Source organism: Amblyomma americanum, chromosome 1 (assembly GCF_052857255.1).
Source record: "Amblyomma americanum isolate KBUSLIRL-KWMA chromosome 1, ASM5285725v1, whole genome shotgun sequence".
Lineage (NCBI taxonomy): Eukaryota > Metazoa > Arthropoda > Arachnida > Ixodida > Ixodidae > Amblyomma > Amblyomma americanum.
In genome coordinates this window covers 102,873,354-102,896,022 of record NC_135497.1, presented here as the reverse complement: position 1 = coordinate 102,896,022, position 22,669 = coordinate 102,873,354, and the positions used below count along the sequence as shown (strand labels likewise).

Genomic DNA, 22,669 nt, shown 5'->3' with positions numbered 1-22,669 from the left:
CGTCGCTCCGCGTCGCAGCTGCGTCGTCAGAGCAGCCAGTTGAACGTTTAGCCGCCAGGCGCCGCCACCGAAACAGATTCGCTGGTCCCACTGATCTCCACTAGGGGGCAGGATGCCGCATCGGGCGCTAAAGCCCCTTTCTCAAGGGGCTTTATCGGGCGCTAAGGTAAGCTGCCGCAGGTGGGCAGCTAAGGTATTTAAATACCTGTACAGAAAGAGCGTTGACACACAGTGGCGGAAACGAACTAGAAAGCTGGCCAGTAAGTTTGCCAGAGACGAGGAAGGAGAAAGAAAGAGCATTAAACGACAGATTAAAAACGTCGTAGGTAAAGATTGGATAGATTCAATGGAAAATAAGCATAGTGTAGAACAATATCGATGCTGGAAAAGGCAGATCAGGAACGTTTTATGATAACTCAAGAGGCAGTGCCCTCCTCTTTGAAGTTAGGTCAGGGTGTCAGAACGCGCAGCTACAAAAAGAAATTTAACGAAGAAGATGGCACGTGCTGTGCGTGGTAAATCTGTAGAAACAATAGAACACCTCATCCTAAAATGTGATGGTATCCATCCCGATGTCGATGCAGGCACAGTCACTCTTCCTGAGGCCTTAGGGTTTAGAGATAACAATAGTCATGTAAATAAATCTGCGGTGGAAATTAGGAAAAAGCGATTGGAGGATTGGTGGCACAAAAGCAGAGAGGTGACATAAGTTTTAAAGTGTAGGAAGACGTTTTTTAAAGAAAATGGCGAATTTTATTAACAACTTACAGCAGAGTTAAAGAAAAATGAAGGAAAAAAACTAAGCATAGTGGCAACAACCACTGCCCTGTTTCAAAGGGGACGCTTCTACCTTCCATCCATCCATCCATCCCTAGGGCATCTCGATGCTAGCGCCGGGTGGAGACAACTTCAGCGACGCCGCCATATTGAATCACAATGGCCTCTCCCATGTACCGCGAAATGCTCGACTGCTAGCCCAGTGTAGCTCTCGCTGCAAAAGGCCGTTCAAGTTAAAACACTTTGAAGCGCGCCGAGAGCATGAACGGCGCCGCTACAAACGCTAGCGCCGCTGATCCCGTGTGATTCAATATGGCGGCGCCGCTGAAGTTGTCTCCACCCTGGCGGCGCTGGATTCGAAGTATTCTTAAGGGTGTCTCGACACACTTCTCCGCTTTCAGGGTGAGGACACTGCCCACGACGGCAACATGTTGGGTTCCCACTCTCCCGTCGGCTGCATAGAGCGCAATGCGGCGACGGGTCGTTCGGAAGACAAAACTGCCACTACCGCGTGAAAATCCTCAAACCTGGTGTTCTAACAAGAAAGGGTGGTACCAGAGATGTTTCAAACAGTTAATCGGAGTTAGCTAAGCTAAAATATGTCATGTTTCGCAACTGATCTGCTGAGAAATTCGGCGCCTTGCGAGCCTTCGTAACGTTCTCACAGCGGTTGTAACATTTCCAGCGCTATCTGTACACCCGGATACTCTACATCTCCATTGCTTTTTCAACAGTCAGAATTGCTTATTTAGAGCTGGAGTTTCATAATCCCCAAACACTGCCACTCGGGCAGTTCTAACGAGAATATCAAGCTTTCCTGTCAACGACAGTTTCGAGGATGTTTGGCATTAACTTGCTCTTCTGTTGCTACTTCGACAAAGCAGTGGCAGTATATAAGAGATAAATATATTAAAGCGTAACAACTGTCAGAAGATTTTAACATACACTGCTCACCTCGTGTTTGGGGTGTTGTTGAAACAGACCAGTGAACTGTGTAGGAGTCTCACTGTTTAATGGTAGCACAAAATTGACTCACGTTACTTTATAATTTGTCTTGCTTTCAAGAAATGTGTGAAACAGTCACATTTGTTGAATCTGCTACTGCGTGGTTTTCTTTCATAGTCTACAATTAACTTGTGCATGTGTATGATACACTTTGCACAAGAGCGTGATAGCCATAACCACTGCTTATTCGCCGTGAAATTTTTACTTCAGTTTTGGGAAGGTTGAAGGCTATGCCAGCTCGTAATGACCAGCCTGTTCACTTCAACAAAACCAAATTAAAAGATATATTTTGTGTGTCGCTACTCCAAGCCTCCGCACTTTTCGCCATCGGAAAACGGCGGACATCAAATGCTCTGACCATAGGAGTCGGTGTTGCTGAGTGAAACACAGCACGTAAATATCAGAACAGCAAAGAATAATCCATTTATTTAAAATATACATGATATTGAATGTACACATTCCGCTCTGCGTTCTAAAACAAAAGGCAACTTGTACTCACTGAAGACCTGCGCCTGCTACTGTTTTGCTTCCATAGGATCGATCAGGAAGTTCAGGTATGCTCAGCCATCGTGCGAAAGTACGAAGCCTAAGGGACACAAGACGGTTAACAAGTTTCTGAAACATTTCTGAGTGCTGTGTGCACGAAACTTATGGGAGGGCCACACTACTGATAATCATTGTCTTAGTGTCTTCATTGGGTTTTTGACACGACTAATATCCCTTGTTTCAAAAAAAAATTTCAAATGTCTTTTCGCGCTGCTCAGCAATTTTCAGAACTTCTTCGCGCGTAAGTTAAATTTTTCCCACCTTGTACAAACTCTTTCAGCTGAACGAGTTTGTGCTGTTCTCCGGGCTCTCCCGCGGTCAGCATGCGCATGCAGACCAAGCGATGTTCCACAGTAGACAAAATTGGCCTAAGAATCCTGCTAAATGAGAAAGTATGTCGCCCTCGATAGAAGACACTGGGTGCAGATCGACATCAATGACTTCTTTATTTTCGTCAGATTCGCACTGCCTCGCATGCTGTATTTCTGGAGAGAGAAAATCAACTAGATAATCACTGTCGTCAATTTCGTTGCCAGATTTTTTTGGAACTTTTAGAAACTGGCTCACTGACACAATTTTAAGGGCATTTTTTAGATCATATGAGCTGGGCACAGGCGCCGGCATTCGGATTACGGAAAATAAGTTCTCCAAGTAGTCTTGAACATGCCTGCCAGTCAGGACAAATTTGTACCCGCAGTCTTTCACGACATGACTACGCCTGACTGGCAGGGCTTCCAGATTTTTCGCACGCCAATGCTGAGTACCGAGACAGCTTCTGACGCAAGGTTCAAAACTGAAACTGCTCGCTCATACTTTTCTTTGTCAATCATGCTTAAGGCGACCAACGGATGGCAAGCTGTCATTATCGTGTACCACTTGAATAAAAGTTCAAAAAACCAAGCAGTGGTTTCAGCTTCTGATGGTAACGCTCCTTGATCTACAAGGTACCTAATTCCTGCAGGGACTTCTCTGAATAGCTGAACAGAGATTCCAACCTTCATTTTTGTGAAGTGACCATCTGAAAAATGAATTTCACCGAGGTGAGCTGTTCATCGTGCTGATGCTCAATCAAATTCTCAACATGCCCTATCAAAATTTCAGTGCTCGGCAAATTAAACCTTGACACAATCTTTTCACTAAGATGCATGACAACCTTCCTCACAAGATGTCCTCTAATATTCTTAAGTACATGAGCAGGGTCTGGCATAAACTAAAGCTCTCTTGCATCACAAGGGTGGGGAGCACTGCACACAGTCACCGAGTTAAGTGAGCTCGACAGACTTAAAGACCTCCACATGGCTCGGTTCGAGGCACCCATGTCACAGGTCACACAGACCATGCGAAGAGAGATATCTCCGAGCAGAGTCGTATGAGATGAAACACAAAATCTCTCAACGTGTCACCAACTTAAGCACCTGTAAAATGATAAGCTATCACTTGCTTCCAACAGCTGTTCATGCCTCCAACCATGAACACAAAGCATGATTAGCTGGTTGATCAGACTCCGGCAGAGTCGTCGTTCCAAGAAAAACATCAGAACTGCGATCTAACTCTAGCCCTTTTCTGATCTCCATTTCGTCCAGAAACAATATGCAGTCTTTTTCAATACCGGCCATCATGGATACCTTGGTCTTCATTATTTCAAATATTTCAGTGAGCACGCCTGGTTGAAATGGAAGATGTTGTAGCCTTCTGCTGAGTGTTCTCCTTGACGGCAGCGGATTGCCTTGCTCAAGCAGAACATCGTATCCTGTAGGGCCACAAGCAAACATCAGCTACAAAGCCTTCTTTACTGTCGCTGGGCTCCATGGACAGCCCTTTCTGTTGTGCTTCTGCAGGGCGACTTTTTGATCTTCTTTCAGGAAGCTGAGATTTGAGGTCAAAGTAGACATCTCTTTCTGAAGGCGTTTTGTAGTTCTAATTTTTCTTTCCGGCTTTTTTTTTTTTAGTCAGAGAGCATCGTTTCCTCAAAATCGAGTTCTTATTCTGAAGGTCCTGTACTTGTTTCATGAGCTCAGTTGCGGACATAGAAAACAAATCTGCTGTTCGTGCTCCACTCTCCCTTGCGCATCTTGATGCTCTTCGCTCACATAATTGTCAGCGCTCTCAGAACAGCATTCTTCTGCGGCTGATGAGCTCTGGTCACTATCACTGACAATGGTAGCTGGGAACGTTCGTTGACGAGGCGGCTTTTTGTATTTAGGTCAAGCTGAAAATGTTAAAAACACACAAACAAGTTACATTGAGGACACGAAGCAGTGAACTTGTATTGAATTTCGCATATGCTTTTAAATGGTTCCCTTCATCAGATTTCGAACGACATGCATAAGCTAGCAAACACAGACCCGTGATCAGGACCCCACATGCTTAATTCCGCCATCTGAACTGAAGGAACTATGGGGCATATCAGCGAATAAATGTCACTATTATTTCTTCCGACTTTTTATGCCACCAGCATTCGTAATAGAATCCTCTCGCAGTACATAAAGACATTGCTTGGAGAGTATTTAAATAGCATCAGCATAAGTAGAGGTTAGTGACCCGACGTTTCTGAGTCGAAATGTTTACGTTGGAGAAAGTATATATATTTCCTTACGCCTGAATTCAAAAATCGTCGGCACAGTTGTGGATTTAAGAAGGCGCCGTCCATCCTGCCGATTGGCTTCAAATTGGTCTTGGTCAAAATGAAGGTGAAATAAAGTAATGCATGATAATACGAGGAACTGGAGCCTTTCATCAGTCAGATGTAAAGCTCGTGGCGTCATCAGCTCGACAAAAAGCAGTGATACCCAACAGCAGTTGTGATAAATATAAATAATCTTAGGGTATCGTGCCAGAAGGCATGCAATAGTAAATTCATAAACAGTACGTTCACTATGAACACAGATATATGCCCCACCTTGACATGCTCGCAAAATTATATATATATATATATATATATATAATTTATTTATTTATTTACGAGGACTTCATCCCCTGTTCTTTGCTTCATTCGCCAAGAAATGAAGACCGACAAGTCGCCTTTGACGACTGCTAATTTAAGTAATTATGAAGGTGCAACTTTTCAGTTGTGCATAATGCTTCCGCCCCAGCAAATATTCTGAAATGAAAGCGCTTCGCATGCCTTACCTCGCATACTTTTGAGTTGTCTGTTGGCTTCCAGCCGTCTCGTTTGACCTGCGTTTCCCACTTTTTTCTGCGCGCACTGTATCGAGGAAAGCGAAATAGCCGCTGTCCTTTTCTAGTGCTGGCAGAACCGGGAACACAACACCCCGTCATAGCTTGATATGAGACTGCTTCATCACACACACAACACGAGCTCACTTCAACAGCCGGATCGGTAGTGCCACGAACAGAGCAAGACCCCATCGGCTGGCTCTTAAATAGACGTCTCCCAATTGCAAATAACGTGGCGCCAAAGGGGCGCGACATGACGCGCAAAATTTTTCACTACCGCCTTGGCTTAGCATGTTTGCAGCATTCCCCGCCGCCTTTATCCTCCCGATTAGAGACGCCTCGGTACAAAATGCACCTTCTACCCCACTTTTTCGGAACTCACTTTTTCGGGACCCCCCTCTCGCCCCATCTACTTCTTGGCGCCAGTTCACCCCGAATATCCCGGCGCCGTACCTACCTTAAGCGCGTCAGTAAGCAAGAGAGCATGCGTGACGAATTACACTGTCGTCAAGAAGAGGTGCCTTATTTTTGGTATCGCTTTTCAGTAAATCCCTACTGGGGAAAATATGCTACTTTGGTTACGTCACGTATAGCCACGAGATAAGTAAAATTCGTCACGCGTGCTTCTGGGCAGGCATGTCCTGGAGCTTACTTTTTTTCTTGATGACAGCAGCGGGGATGAGAGCTTGCCTGCCGCGCGTCTTTCTGCTCAACATGAGTCAAATCCTCTTCTCCTGTCCCTTCACCTCTTTCATTTCATTTCTCCATCCTGTCTGCTATCCTTTATTTCCGCTGCCCCAGCTCAGGTGCTTCCGTATCGATGGCAGATGCCGGGGCTAGCAGAAATCTTTTCCTTCCTTTTTTATTATTTTAATAAAACCACTAACTACAACTAGCCCGGACCAGTACCAAATGAGAGGTCTACTGCCTTGGCCAGCGACTATGGAGTAAGGCGGCAAGCCAGCGTCTTTTGGCAACTGGAGCAGACAATTCCGCTGAAGTGAGAAAGGCGGCCTGTGTTGCTCCGACTCCCCTTAGTTGAGTTTGGCGTGAATAGTAGCATTGAAATGAAGACGTAATCTAGAGTTGGATTTTTCAGGTTTATTTGTGAATAGGTCGCTTTTATTTTTTTTCCTTCATGCTTTGAACAGAATGAAAAATTAACGTTTTTGTATAGTGTACTGAAATTTGTTGTTGCTATGCTGCCTTATTCAATTAAAAATTTCATTGAATTGTTTATTTTTAATTCTTTCCAAGAAAAACCAATAAAAAGACAGATGTCTTGCTGAATAATCAGCAAGGTGTCGCATCGTACTATCAATCAACATCTATTCAACACTATTCAGAGGGAAACTCTGACCATATGCATAATTTTTTGCGGAACAAGTCTTTAGCAAACGAGAAAATATGAACGTATTGTTTCAGACATGTCCTCAATTATCCGCCCCAGAAGAGTGTGGTGACGGATCGTTTGGAAAAGAAATTTCTTATTACTGCTTGGAATCCTATACGTATGGCGGAATAATAAGACAAAGTCATCCCAGTAAATGTTGGACAAGCGGGTGATAACCACGCAACAAATAGTTATGTTCGGCAAATCATCCTCTGCACTGCTGGCATACCCGAGAAACTTGGGATCTAGTAAACAGTTTTTACGTTAGAACAGCAAATGTAGCATAATCCAACAGCATTCGGTGACCCTGATACTGTAAATTATGACTGCGAAGGAGGCGCCAATAACCGCAGGCTCTTTTTCAGTGTAGCCAGTGAGTGGGGAACGCGGCGGCCAGTAATAACTTTGCGATCGGCGTGCATTCGCAGCGAGTGCATCATGTAAAAAACATTCAAAACTGGCAGAACATTGCTGCCACGAGCGAAACAAGCATGTAGCGTCAATATCCAGTTTATTCGCATCATTGAGTCGCCACGCAAACGCACAAAAACGACGCCACATGCATAGCGCGCAGTATACGCGACCGGCACGTGTGACACAACATGCCGCTGCGCGGGGGAAACGGCGGCGCGGGGTGCTACAAAAGGTGTCCTCACCCTGAAAGCGGAGGCGAGGGATAAAGGAGGAAGTGAAAGAAGAGAGGAACAAATAGGTCCGTAGTGGAGGGCTCCGGAATAATTTCGACCACCTGGGGATCTTTAACGTGCACTGACATCGCACAGCACACGGGCGCCTTAGCGTTTTTCCTCCATAAAAACGCAGCCGACCGCGGCGGCTGCGTTTACATAGAGGAAAAACGCTAAGGCGCCCGTGTGCTGTGCGATGTCAGTGGACGTTAAAGATCCCCAGGTGGTCGAAATTATTCCGGAGCCCTCCACTACGGACCTATTCGTTCCTACCTTCTTTCACTCCCTCCTTTATCCCTTCCCTTACGGCGCGGTTCAGGTGTCCAACGATATATGAGACAGATACTGCGCCATTTCCTTTCCACCAAAAACCAATTATTATTATTATTATTAAGCGGGCATCGAGGCACCCTATCGGGCGCCCGAAAGTGACGTCACCGGAAGTTGGCCAGCATGTCCCAAAAGTCAGCCTTTGGCAGTGCATGAAATCGGAACTCAGCACAGTTTTTCTAGGTCTCCCTACCCCCACCGACCTTCCCCCATTCAGAGAATCTCAATTTCTAGGTCTCCTCGATTTGGCTGCACTTTCCGCACCAGTTCAGGAAGTGCAGCACTCTCGCACTCGATTTGACGGTGCAGCTAGCGCCACCTGCACTTCGGTACTCGATTTGACTTCGTGCTGCACGAGTTCTGCACTGCTGCACTAGCCTCCGGGCGAGTTCTCTTCTCGTGCAAGTAGTGCAAGGTGCTTGGCGCGCTTCGTAGCAGACGGCTCCGCGGCCTTGCTTGTTTTGGTGAGCGGCGTTGAGACCATGGTTGAGACGGCCGCGGCATCGGCGCCATGCCCTCACCAAACAGCTGAAATGCCAGTGCGCGTACGTGTGTGCATGTGCGCGTGTGTCTGTGTACGCGCGTAAGCGACTGGCTGGTTCTCATCTTTCTGTCCAGCCTCGCACATCGCTTACACCATTTCTCTTTTGTGTGCAATTATTATTATAAACGCAGCACGGTGGGGCGCTTCCATAAGAGGCAGATGGTGAGATGTTTTATAATACGTGCGCGATTGCAACGTTTGTGACTCGCTGCGACATCAGTACCTCAGCTTAAGACAGCGACTGGGCTTGAGCTCGCCGTCTGTCCGCACCTTCGCCTGCCAGTTAGCCTCTGACAGTCACGTCACCATCCGCCGAAAGTGAACGCGATCTAGTTGAGTTTAAATATAGATCAGGCAACTGTTGGCGGACATGCGCAGTCATTTTTCGATAGAACGGAAGCAGTCCAAATCACGCGTATGAACTGTAAAAGATCGTCTCGAGCGGTAGTCTGAATAACCTCTCGAATTCAATGTTTGTTGCCTCTTCAAAATATCCGTCAAATCAGTGACGGTCGACCGGCCTGCGCTACATTGTACAACACAACGGAAAGAACGGTGTCAAATTCTTCACCACTTTCGGAATTACCAAATTTCATAGCCGCTCCACGAGATGTGCCACTTCGAGGAAATGCACAGCGTTCAATGCAGCTAGCACAATCTCGCGCATATGTCAAACGACGCAACAAACAACTACACATAGCCTCAGCAGACGAAAGTTTCTGCTCTTTTGCACTCGATTTGGCCACTGCACCGACAGCACTAGTGTCAGGCTACACTCGCGCCGAGAGAACTGGCGCTGCACTGGCACGGCACTTTTGTGAACTAGTGCAGAAAGTGCAGACAAATCGAGGGGACCTTCTGTTTTAGTTTTCGTTTTCCACTTAGCATCTAGTCTTTTCGACGTTCTCGTCTTTTTTCATGACAATGCCTACCTGTTGCGCCGTCAACTGCATGAGGAGAGCAGCAAAGTCCTCGGGAAAGACGTTTGAAAAGTAAGGGTCCATTGCATCGCTATGGGAAGACACTAGCAGACGACAGAACGTCGCTACACACAGTACGTACGGAGCCTCGTCTGCTCAGCTCTGTGTCGTCCCGTTGCGCTAGCGTCGCCAGCTCTGCTCTTTGTTGTGATGCACGTCGTCGCGCTCTAAGGCCAAGTTATACCGTCAATGGAGAATAAATTTAACAAAGAATAGGTGCAAACCTTCATTAGGCAGCCGACTTTGCAATGACCATTTTACCGAATTATGCTTAGACCGAACCGGCGCGAGGGCCGCAATCTGGTGAGGTGCCGACGGTGCTCTGCTAGTTCACATTAACGAGTCCAAAAGGTATATGGTGCTGCTGTTTCGACGGAGCGTATCAAGTACTGTTTCGTACTGTAGCAAATTATGCCTGAATGGGCTTTTATAGGTGATGCCTGGTGCAGTTGACTTCTAACAGCGCTTGTCACATGCACTGCTGCATTCGTCTTTCTCATCAGTCGTTTCTCTCGTGCTGTGTAGATGAAACGTGGCTGTGCTATAAAGTTAGATTGAAAGCACGTCTGGAAGGTAAATGACACACTAAAGCAATAAACATCACCTGTCATTGATGAGAAGCGACATCGCCCGCCACCAACCGGAAACTGAAACAGCGGCAGATCGAGTTTCAGGATTTTCGCGCTATTTCCTTTTCTTTGCAACACTAAAATTTGTTTTTAAGATGACCTAGACTCCGCGCCATTCCACTACTTCCCTTAATTACGCCCGGAAGACAAGAACCAGATCAGAAAATAGCGTTTAATGCATGTATACCCCATTGCCATGGCATGGTGAGACCTGCATGCCTGTATACCTCGGTTTCTCTGAAATTACAGGGTTCCCCAAACAATGCACACGTTTCTCACGTTGAGCTTGCTTATTCCTTTGATATTACAGTAGACGTTACACGAAAACAACGCGAAAAACTGAGAACGGAAGGGCGAAAGAGGCGACTTTTTGCATTGAGGTACTCAGCAGACACCGAACTTCCGGGACATGCAACCGAACTTCCGGTGGCTTCACTTCAGTGGTTAGGGCGCTCGGCTACCGATCCGGTGTTCCCGGGTTCGAACCCGACCGCGGCGGCTGCGTTTTTATGGAGGAAAAACGCTAAGGCGCCCGTGTGGTGTGCGATGTCAGTGCACGTTAAAGATCCCCAGGTGGTCGAAATTATTCCGGAGCCCTCCACTACGGCACCTCTCTCTTCCTTTCCTTTCACTCCCTCCTTTACCCTTCCCTTACGGCGCGGTTCAGGTGTCCAACGATATATGAGACAGATACTGCGCCATTTCCTTTCCCCCAAAAACCAATTATTATTATTATTATTATTATCACCTAGTGGAGATCAGTGGCTGACCCAGTCATAATAATAATAATAATTGGTTTTGGGGGGAAAGGAAATGGCGCAGTATGTCTCATATATCGCTGGACACCCGAAGCGCGGCGTAAGGGAAGGGATAAATGAGGGAAAGAAGAAATGAAGGAAAAGGTGCCGTAGTGGAGGGCTCCGGAATAATATCGATCACCTGGGGATCTTTAACGTGCACTGACATCGCATAGCACACGGGCGCCTTAGCGTTTTGCCTCCATAAAAACGCAGCCGCCGCAATCGGGTTCGAACCCGGGAACACCGGATCGGTAGCCGAGCGCCCTAACCACTGAGCCACCGCGGCGGGTGCTTCGGTCGGGGTCGAAGGCAGGTACTCTGGCTCAGTATACGAGCGCCTTAACCACTAAGTCACCACGGCATATATCTGTATGGACAAGGATGATCTGACCCATTATCCTATCCCACTATCATCCCTCCTTCCCCGCTACTCTCTGCACCCCTTGCCCAGAACCATTCGCCTCTTCCCTCCACATTCTCTCCCTCTGCCCGGCGGACCCTCCGACGCGGGGCCTAGAGCACCTGCGTGCTTCAAGACCTGGGAGGACTGGGAGGCCATGCTGCGCTCGGAGGACCCGGCCGTAGAGACCATCGCCATCGGCCGGGCCGCCAGTGTTACGGATCCTAGGAGCATAAACACTTTAGTGCAGTAGGGCGTACGGATACACAGGGGCCTGAATTCCCTGAATTCCTTCGTTGCAATCAAGTTTCTATTTCCCTCGCTCTATCTCTCAAGCTTAAGAAGAAAATGGGAGGTTTAGGTGAGGACACCGGACGTTGAAACGCAGTACTGCTTGGCGTCGTCCATGGGGTCCGTCCAGTTTTCGTATACGTGGAGGGCAGAAGTGTAGCGGTCAGGAGGCTCACCGTGCCGGGGCAAGTCTGGATGAGGTGCCGTAAATCGACTTTGCAGTCAGCAATGCAACTGTGGCAGCCGATCCTAGTTCGGCGCCATCGACTCGGGATGACCGGTGTGCACGATGCACCTTTAATTGCTTCTTCTAAGGGGGCGTCCCTCTCGGCGAATAAAATAGAATGATTGCAAGTATGCCAGCAAATCACAACAGCAGATTTATAAATTCCAGGGTTAGTGCCGCCTCAAAGTTGCCGCTATCTTGTGGACAATTTTAGGTCGACCAAACTGGCCGATGGGTAAATGATCGGCTGTACGAGTAATATCGTATTCGGGATGAGGACTTTCTGACAATTTGAGGGCGTCCTCAGGATGTTTGGCGTTGTCTGGGCTTGCACGGGCATCGCGATCAGATAACACGTGAAGTTGCCGAAGCCTCCAGACTGTTTGCTGCAAAGCTCTATTGCAAAAAAAAAAAAAATTCAATGCCTTAGCTCGGCTATGCCAGGTACGTATCCCTGGCTGAGCTTGTTGCGGTCACTGTATGTTTAGCAATGAGAGACATTGGGCTCCATTTCGGCGGCTATGCGCCGTCTATTACGCTCGGCAGTCAGGCATCTCCGTTTGGCAAGGTGTGCCTCTCTCTGCTTGGCCGTCTCCGCTGCTCTTTTCGCCTTCTGACGCTCATTCTCTCTTTGTTGAATAGCCAAGTGCCAGGCAACATCATCAGGATCGGAAGAGTTAATCTTCTCTTGTCTATACCGCCGTTTAGCAGCGGCTTGACTCCCCTTCTCTGCATGCATGTCAAACGTTGTGATACAGACGCCCATTGCATCTCCGCCTTTTATACGCAATGCTGCGCATGCGACGCGCAGTTCGGCGGATATAGCGGCGAGGCGGCGACGAAGAACGCGACGTATCTGTGGGGTCTCTGGTTACCATGGTATAGGCGCATGTGCACAACTGCCCACCTGCGTGACGTCACGCTCGGCTCCGAAAGTGGAGCGGGAGCGGCGATGGGCAAGCGCACGCCGCACCTTTCTTCTGTCTGGTTGCCATAGTAACGGCGCATGTGCACAGCTGGCCTCTCTCATGCACCGTCAAACGCTCGACTGGTAGCCCAGTGCAGATCTCGCTACAAAAGAAATCGAAATTCCAAGCCTTTTATCTTGCTATCTGTGCCTCTCCGCCATCCTTCTCATCAGATTCCAAAAGCGAGAGCTGGCGAAGATGAACCCTATTCGAAATATGATATGCAGCATGCATATATTGAACTATTGAACCGAAGACATCTCGCTCTTGGAATGTGACGAAGGCTTCCTTGGCGGACGTGCGCGGATAGCTTTTGCTACCTTTCTTTTTCAGGTTTATCCTAAAACACGCGCGCATGCCAGTCTCAGCGTGTATAAATTTGGTTGCCTCATATTAAAAGGTCCGTTTTAACGCGAGAGCTTTAAGAAACTCGTGTCGCATAAAATCCGGCGTCGTTGACCGCGAGCTTTCGAAAAATTTATGAAAAATCCTGAGAAACGACCTAGGAGGCAAGTGGGTCACCCAGGTCACGTGACCGAACCGCGTCGTCATAACCTGGCTACCGTGGCAGCCATGGCAGTTGAGTAATGAGCCGCTGCGGTGGCTCAGTGGTTATGGCGCTCGGCTGCTGACCCGAAAGACGCGGGTTCGATACCGGCCGCAGCGGTCGTATTTCCATGGAGGCGGAATTCTAGAGGCCCGAGTATGTGCGATGTAAGTGCACATTAAAGAACCCCAGGTGGTCGAAACTTCCGGAGCCCTTCACTACGGTGTCCCTCATAGCCTGAGTCGCTTTGGGACGTTAAACCCTCTTATACCCTAAACCGTAAGTTAATGAGTGGTCGCTCGGGAAGAGCAACCAGCCATGGGTCGCGCAAGCCATACCTGTGACAGCATCTGCCATCGCAGGGCAGTGGCGTATCGTTTAACCGCTGCACCACTGCGCCAGGAGTGGTGCGCGGACTCTGAGAGTCTTATGCAAATATAAATAATGACCAATTCTGTATATATATGGGAATTAACCCATAAAGCTATCTCGTCGTACCCTTCAGGCCGAGCGTATCTTAAGTGTCCCCTCCTTTTTCTTTCTTTTTTGTAGAAGTGGGCAAATGCTCTCATTCTTGCCTTTCCTCCATCTACCTCACCATTGAATCCTTGGCCCTCTATCAACCCCACCCTCATTTTTTTAAATTTCCTGATTCTCCCCCTATCCTCTCTTCCTGCCCCTCACCTCTCATTTCAGTTCTCCATTCTGCCTGCTATCCTTTATTTCCGCTGCACCAGCTCAGGTGCCGGGGCTAGCAAAAATCTTTTACATCCGTTTCATTATTATTTTAATAAAATCACCTACTACTACCTCATCCTGGAACCCGACCGCGGCGGCAGCATTTCGATGGAGGCGAGGCGCAAAGGCGCCCGTGTGCTGTGCGATGTCAATGCAGGCTAAAGCTAATAATAATATTAATAGTGTAATAATTGGTTTTTGGGGAAAGGAAATGGCGCAGTATGTCTCAGATATCGTTGGACACCTGAACTGTGCCATAAGGGAAGGGATAAAAGAGGGAGTGAAAGAAGAAAGGAAGAAAGAGGTGCCGTAGTGGAGGGCTCCGGAACAATTTCGACCACCTGTGGATCTTTAACGTGCACTGACATCACACATCACACGGGCACCTTAGCGTTTTGCCTCCATAAAATGCAGCCGCCGCGGTCGGCTTCGAACCCGGGAACTCCGGATCAGTAGCCGAGCGCCCTAACCACTGAGCCCCCGCGGCGGGTGGTTAAAGATCCCCACGTGATCAAATTATTCCGGAGCCCTTCACTACGGCACCTCTTTATTGCTTTCTTCTTCACGGATCCCTCTTTTATCCCTTACGGCGTAGTTCAGGTGTCAGCCGATATGTGAGACAGATATTAAGCCATTTCCTTTCCCCCCAAAAAAAATTTTCAATTAAATTTTTCTTCACCCTCGCCTTCACTACCGAAAATTCCTTGGCCCTCCTTTGTCGACCAACGCTCGCCCTCACGATCAGCACTTTTACCAAATAGTTATTTTTTCCTTGGTGCAGACATGTGCCGGAACTACAGACGCGAAATATTCACTGCGACCGGTCTCGGCTAAGTCGAGCCGCATATGGATCTTGCTTAGCACTCCGAAGTTTTCAGTAGCCAATAATGGCCGGAAAAAAAATTCTTAGGCAATTCTCAGTGTATCCTTTGAATGTGTTCGCAGCCGAAACGTATACACGTTCTATCCGAGATTGACGCCCTAAAGTTCGTTATATCCGAGGTAAGCACACTTATTTGGTCACATCATAGGTCCAGACACATTTCTGCATACCGTAGGTTAACACCTCAGGTATTAACCTCGGGTTAATACAAAGTTCATTATATTCGAGGTGGCATATACTAAGGTTCATTATATCCAAGGTTGTATACCATGTCAGTGTGTGTGTGTATATATATATATATACACACACACACTACGTTCGTAGCCCGCTGGGCAGGTTTCCGCCTGCCACATGGTTAATTACAGACTGCTTTCGCCATTTCCGCGTGCATATAGATTGTTCTAATGCTAACACATTAATGATTACTCATAGACTGTGCTCATGTTGTAGTGGATACTTCCGGCAACGGCAAAAATTAACTGTGCCAGGAGAATCGGGGCTGTGAAAAGTGCAGAAAAATCCTTCTCGCGACGCCCTATGTAGCCAATCAGAAGCAAGTGCCGAAAGTCTCCCGGCTGCCGGTACAATATACACTGCCATAACTAATCGGGCCGACCGAGCGACGCACACTCCTTAATTGGTTGGTTTTAGAGGGAAAGGAAATGGCGCAGTATCTGTCTCATATATCGTTGGACACCTGAACCGCACCGTAAGGGAAGGGATAAAGGAGGGAGTGAAAGAAGACACTCCTTAAGCTTTAAGGGGGCGGAGCGACAAATCAGTTAACGGAAAAAGAGATTTGGACTGCTGACCGAAGACAGGGGTAATGGCCGACTATGTCCGCTGCCCGTAGCTGTTCACGGGAGTTGGGACAAGTCTTCACCGAATGGACATAAGAGCGACTGCATCAGTCAAGCTCTGCACGGGCTCAGGCCTACACCGAAAGCTCGGACCTGTCAAAACTCGATATAACACGGATGTTACGAATTATTGGATGTATCGAAATCTTCCTAAATATTTTTAACAAACCTGTGGAATTCGTACTTTATATACGTAACGAAGTTGGACATAGATACATGGATCCCCCTGCACCAATTCAGCAGCGCCCACTCAGATGGCAGGCGGCAGACTTCGCCGCACAACACAAGTAAATGGTGCTGGTGCGACAAGTGTTCGCGCATTTGTCTCGCAATAGTGCTTTAGAGCGAACGCTCTACTACTCCCGTGCAGAGCTGAAGGTCATATGGCTATGAAATTTGACGTTCAAACCGGGAGGAGCAGAGTCTTGGCTCTGACGTCATGCCACGTGACTCACCGCAGCTGCGTATAGGGAGCAGACGGCACTCTCGCAACTGGCGGAAATCGCGTGACACGCCGTTCGCTATATAAAAGCTTGTGGCGTGTGCTTATCTTCATTCACACAAAGCCATGCATGAGCACAGTGCTGCAACTAGTGCTTCGACGATGTATCGTCGCCGTCAGGGGGAATCTGATGATTTTTACGATATGGAAAGGCGTCATGGTTGGAAAACTTGAAGACCAGAGCTTTCGATGGTCTTACTAGGTTCAGCCGGGTTGAACCACAGCTATTTTTTTTAAGCTCGCACTCGCCAACAGTGCTAACATGCTTTCGCGCCTCTCGCCGACAGCGCCCCCTTAGCAGAGGCAGACGGCTGTAGCCTAGCAGCAGCCATCACAGCTGCGTTCATGTCGACTGCTCCCGAGGAGGTCGAAACGGCGATAGCCTTCATTCTGACGTACCATTTTCACTAGACACTAGTGCTGCGCGGAAGAAACCGTAGCTGGTGCTTAGCCTGCTACCGCTGCGTTAGCGGTGCTGTGCGGGGAAACCAACCTGACTGGCGGGCACGGTTTTCCGTGGACTCCGGGATCGATACGGCGTTCAAATATCGGAAAAGGTCTCATATTTTCTCCATTACGGATGGCCGGAGCAGTCTTGTACACATTGCATTACCGATTACAATTACTTTATCTGAAATGCGACTGATTGCAGCAATCATTCAATTAGAGCACTAAAAAAGTAACTCGTTACTGTTGTGTAACTCTCCTTCCAACTTTTATTGCTTTAACACAAATATACCCAAACTGCATATGAACTACTATAGCTTGTTTGATAGATTGTTAGACGTTAATTTTCAAAGAAGCTACCTCTCAGTTTTATTCACTAATTTTCCCACATTTCCTCGTGAAGAGAACAGCAGCTACACTGAACACCCTCTCAATGTATGTGCTGGAGCAAAGGGCTTTAGTGTCCAAGTCCTCTATGCAGCGTCGCGTTTTGTTGTTGCTCCATGCTGTGTGTGCATGCCTGCGAGTTCAGTGTAGTGGGAAGCAAGTTGTGGCACCATCTGACAAGACAGGGTCCCTACCACGGTCTCTACACAGTGGTCCCATGATGTTTCTCACGACGAGAACTGCCATAGAGGATAGCAGTGATCCGGTTGTGGGCCGGACATGATCGCATGTCATGGTTTTTGACAGGTGGTCTGTTGTCGCTCTGTCATGAAGGAAACATTCCTATTAGCACCAGTGTTTGTCATCAGGTTGAGGTTCTCAATGCTGCACTGTCGGTTACAACTTTTTGGAAAAAAAAATAACTGTATACCAGTAACCAACTGCAGAAAAAAGTGCATTAATTACCCGGAACATTATTGTTTGAAAAGTAATCTATTAGTTACAAAATTAAAAGAAAATGTAACTGATCACATGTATCCAATTATACTTGTAACACGTTACGTACAACTCTGTGCCCTAGTTTCTGTCCCATCACCGATTAAATTGCGCTGCTCACGCGTGCGTTTTTTTACTAAATTTTATATTACGATTTTCAGCAATATCAAACTTTTACGATTTTTTACCTGTTCTCTATACCAAGGTTCGATTGCATAATCATCGCACACAGCTTATCCGAGATATTTTCGTGCATCGCATTTACAACCTGTGAGCCTGCAACCTTCGTTAGGTTTCCTAAACGATTTCTAATAAGCCTTCCCTTTTGACCCTTACTTCTCAGGACACATTAGGTTTAAAGCAGCTTTCTTGACATTTCCAATGACCAGTTCAGAGCAGTGCCATGTTATTTCTTAAAGCACACGAGGAATTTAACTCAATGTAATTTTCAGTCATGCGTTAGATTCGAAAATTGTGAGGGTAGACACCTGTATACCTTTTTTGTTTGTGGGACGCAAGGTCTGTAGGCAAGCTACTATATGTGCACTTGTTGATTTATTCTTAGAGCCGCTTTTACAATGTTTTAGTGTCCACTGTAAGATAACTCTTACAAGCTTCCGTATACTGATCATCCTTAAGCTGCAAAGTGGAGGATACACGCTAATGGCATCAAATGCCTTTTCTAGCCCAACACAGCTCATTGGAATCTCCTGGTCGGCAAAAGCAGGGCTGGGCCTCCAGAAATAAACCCAAGCAGTGTTCTAGCTGCGACTGCATAAATAAGTACTGCTTTCAGACAAAAATCGATTGCAGTTATCTTCAATTGTCTGCTGCTAAAGTGCCTCTACATTCTGCAGCTACATATCAACTTTTAATCCCTTGGTAGCCTGTCAAGTATTATGCATTTTGTGTATTACATTTCAGCTCCACATAAGCACTGGGTTTGTGTGATTTCTTATCGTCCTTCAAAGCATCCCGCTGTTAAACGTAAATGCCAGAAAATATCCCTGGTTGCGAAGGTATGATAGAATGACATCTGTTAGTTGCCAGAAAGAGGCGCACAGGTGCGGAGGGCATCTAGACTAAAGGCAACACATATCTGCAGCTAGTACCCAGCCATTTGTGGTGCTATAACAACTCTGCAAACTGTCACAGGTAGATTGTAAATGGTGTGCATCGTGTGGTGTGCAACGCCCTCTTCTCTTGGACGTACGAAGCATCTCTGTTACCATTTTGTGGATCATCCAAAACATTCCACACATTTAAAATGCAAAGATGCTGACATTTCAAAATTTCACGCTTGATGAAACATGCCGCAAGTGACCACAGGGGCTGAGTCCGAAGTTGAGAGCCCCAGAACGCAAACCAGCTACTGCCTTGCTATATATGCCAGATTGACAACAATGCCAAACAAGAAACATGTACAGTTTATTCTTTTCTCAGTCAACTCACAGCAGCCACTCATATATTGGTCCAGTGCACACAACAAGCAGGACAGCGTCATTTTCTCCTCTGCTTGTTCTTCATATTCTGCCGCCTTGCCTTGCCAGGACGTTTCTGCAAGACAACAGTAAAATTTTAAAATACAGTCAAACCTCGGTATAACGAACACGGATATAAAAGATTACTGGTTATACTGAACTGTTTGTAAATATTTTTAAAAATACAAGCAATTCTTAGTCGACATATCGAAAGAGGAATGCCATAAAAGAGATATATCGAACCGCCGAGCACGAAGCTGAGGTTGCTTGGCAGGCAGGGAGCTGGCTTTGCCTCATTACACAAGTGACTAGCCATGGTGCGGCAAGCATCGATGCCGCGGTTAACACTTTATCTTGCACTTGCTGACAGCACCACGGAAGATATAGCAATGTTAACATTTGGTAGCCAGGCAATGAGCACCGTTTTGCACCTCTCGGCCTTCGACAGTGCCCCAGAGCCAGGGACGTGGTTGGTTGTAGCCTTCCGGTAGCTATCCTTAGCTGACGTCGCTTGGAGAGGAGGATTTCACACTCTCCACTTGGACACTTGTTAAAAGAAGCTTCAGAAATACCGTATTTACTCGAATCTAGGCTGAGACTTTTTGTTTTTAAATCGTTTACGAAAGTCGGGGCTCAGCTTAGGATGTGGTTTGCCTGCAACTGCTAAACATGTAATGCCATCTCGCGGCCATAGCTTGCATGCAGCTGCTTGCAGGCTTCATTTTGCTTGTTGGTACAGGCTTTTTGAACGTTGTGAACAAATGACTCGCCGTCCCGTACTTGCTTGTGTTCGCCGCCACGTGACTTCGAGAAACGCCTGTGTTTGCGGCGCAATGGGCCTCCCAAGCGATGCCATTATGTCGCGGCTTTTAAGCGGAAAGCACTTCAAACCTACAAACCCGGCGCGACTTCACCGTGGATGAGAAGAACATGCGCCGGTGGCAGAAGCTGTGGAACGAGCTAATCAGCTGCGCTGCAAAGCGAATGGCCTTCATTGGACCCAAGAGCGGGCGACACCACGAGATGGAAAAGAATGTCGCCAACTTTATCAGGAAGCAAAGGGAAGGTGCAGTGCCCGTGACGATGGAGATAATACAACCAAAGGCAAGGGAGGTCGCTAACTTTAGAGGCGTCCTACAGACCCAATTTAAAGCCAGCAGGGACTGGGTCACTCGTTTCATGAAGCATTTCGGGTTCTGCCTGCAACAGCGAACTTCCCTAAGCCAAAACCTAGCACCTGATTTTAAGGAGAAGCTGGTGGAATTTCAGTGCTTTGTGATCAAGAAGCGGCTGGAGAAGCAGTACAGTCTGGGCCAAATCGGTGACACCGATTAGACCCCACTATATTTCGACATGCCTGTGCCATACACAGTTGATGAGAAGGGCACAAAACAGGTGAAAGTAAAAACTGCTGGGTATGAAAAGCAACGTCTTACCGTGATGTTATGTTGCATGGCCGATGGGCGAAAAATGCCGCCGTACCTCATTTTTAAGCGGAAAACGCTTCCATCCAGAGAGGTTTTCCCTAAAAACGTCGTGCACACACACGAAAATGGATGTATGAGTGGTGCCCTAGTCGAAGATTGGGTGAAGACCATTTGGCAATGTCGTGCCGGGGCCCTGTTGTTCAAAGAGTCACTCTTAATTCTCGACTCCTATCGGGGCCACTTGATAGATGCCTTAAAGTCAGTGCTTTCGAAAGGCGGTATGGACACTGGGGTGATACCCGCAGGAATGACGAGCCAGCTACAACAACTCGACGTTGCAATCAACAAGCCCTTTAAGGATAGGCTGCGGGAGCACTACAACAACTGGCTGACGCTTCACGACCACCAGCTCACACCGACCGGGCGCATCAAGCGTGCTTCGCTTAGCCAAGTGGCGAACTGGGTTGCCGCGGCATGGGAGGAAATTCCAGCCGAACTGATTGTACGGCCCTTCTGCAAGTGTAGCGTCTCGAACACGCTGGATGGAAGTGAAGACAGTGCGCTGTGGGAGGAAGCCAGTTACAAAGAGGACAGCGATGTCAGCGATGTTGACAAAGATGATGAGTGAGCATTCGATGTGCTACGACAAGCATCGCAAGCTTAATAAAATACATGTTCCAGTCCTAGTCAATGCCTTTTTTCATACGGCTTACATTCAAGTAACCTTTTATTTTCTCACTTTATGAATTTCGGGGGTCAGCCTAGAATTGCGGCCGGCCTAGGCTCGAGTAGATATGGTATGGTCAGACATATTGATTTTCTGACACAAGAGTTGTAATGCTCACACACCAAAAATATAGCTTAAAAACAACTGCTACAAAGTGAAATACAGTGAAAGCTCGTAAATTCGACCCCCGTTAATTCGGACAATCGGATAATTCGACCTGCACGCATGGTCCCTACAATTTTATATAGGAGTCTTGGGGCAAAACTCTCGTTAATTCGGACAAATTTTACCGCCCATCGGTTAATTCGACCTAGTTCCACGGCCCGCCAAGAGCGGCGCTACTGTAAAGTTGGAAAAAAAGAATGTAGCGTAGGCCATCCGTACGGTCATCGTCATCAGCAGTGCGAGAGAGGGCGAGGGAAGCAAGGTTAGCAGTGGCCGAAGCGCCCGGTGTCTTTCTTTGTGCTTCGTTGCCTCTTGAAGTCGTGCTCAGTCGTCGTGTTAACCCTATCTTCAGCAAGTCTCGTTTTGGTGTGTGTCGTCGTTGCCCCGTGTTTCTTGCTGCTACGATCGCGGTTATTGAACCCTAACACGCCTTTTCTGGATATTGCGTGGTTTGCCAGCGTGTTTACTGTGCTGTTTTCGAGTGCGTAGTGCGCCGTGCCTGCGTGCCTCGCCATCGCGTCCTGCTCCGATGGCGACACCGGCAAAGCGGCCGAAGTACAACCAGGCGAAGGACCTAACCACGAAAGTGGAAATATTGAAGGTGCTGAAGGATGGTGTTTCGCGCTCTGACGTGATGGTCAAGTATGATGTTAAAAGAACCACCTTGGCCACTTACGTGAAGAATGAAAACAGCATTATGGAGGCGTTTGACAGTGAAGCCTACGGTGACAAAAGGAAACGACTGCGGACTGCGGCCCACCCGGAACTCGAAGAAGCCGTAATGCGATGGATTAGAAACGCACGTGAGGCCTACCTCCCTGTGAGTGGGCCATTAATTTGTGCCCAGGCTGAAAGGTTTGCCACAAAAATGAACCTTGAAGAGTTCAAAGCTTCTGAAGGTTGGCTTGCTCGCTTCAGAAGCCGTCACAATCTGACTTTTAAGAGTGTGTGTGGCGAAAGAGCATCCGTGGACGAAGACAGGATCGAGGAGTGGCGGATCACCGGGCTTCGTGAACACCTAGCTGCGTACGACGCTCCGAATATATTTAACGCTGACGAAACAGCGCTTTTCTTTAAAGCACTCCCGGATAAGCCGATCACCTTTAAAGGTGACCCCTGCACAGCTGGGAAAAGAAGCAAAAAAAGGGTCACTGTGCTACTTGCCGCCAACATGACGGGAACAGAGCGTCTGCCTCTCCTAGTGATCGGAAAGGCTCAGAAGCCGAGGTGCTTCAAGAACGCGCGGCGCCTTCCGGTT

General features: G+C 47.6%; 1 protein-coding gene across 1 annotated transcript in view; it reads right to left on the bottom strand.

Annotated features, from left to right (window-relative positions):
* Positions 1 to 19,015: 19,015 nt before the first annotated feature.
* LOC144112985 (uncharacterized) overlaps positions 19,016 to 22,669 on the bottom strand; it is a 52,720-nt gene continuing 49,066 nt past the window's right edge. The window contains exon 10 of the mRNA XM_077645840.1: positions 19,016 to 19,168. Coding sequence (XP_077501966.1) covers positions 19,112 to 19,168 — 57 coding nt within the window. The 3' untranslated portion in view covers positions 19,016 to 19,111. The remainder of the gene's footprint in view (positions 19,169 to 22,669) is intronic.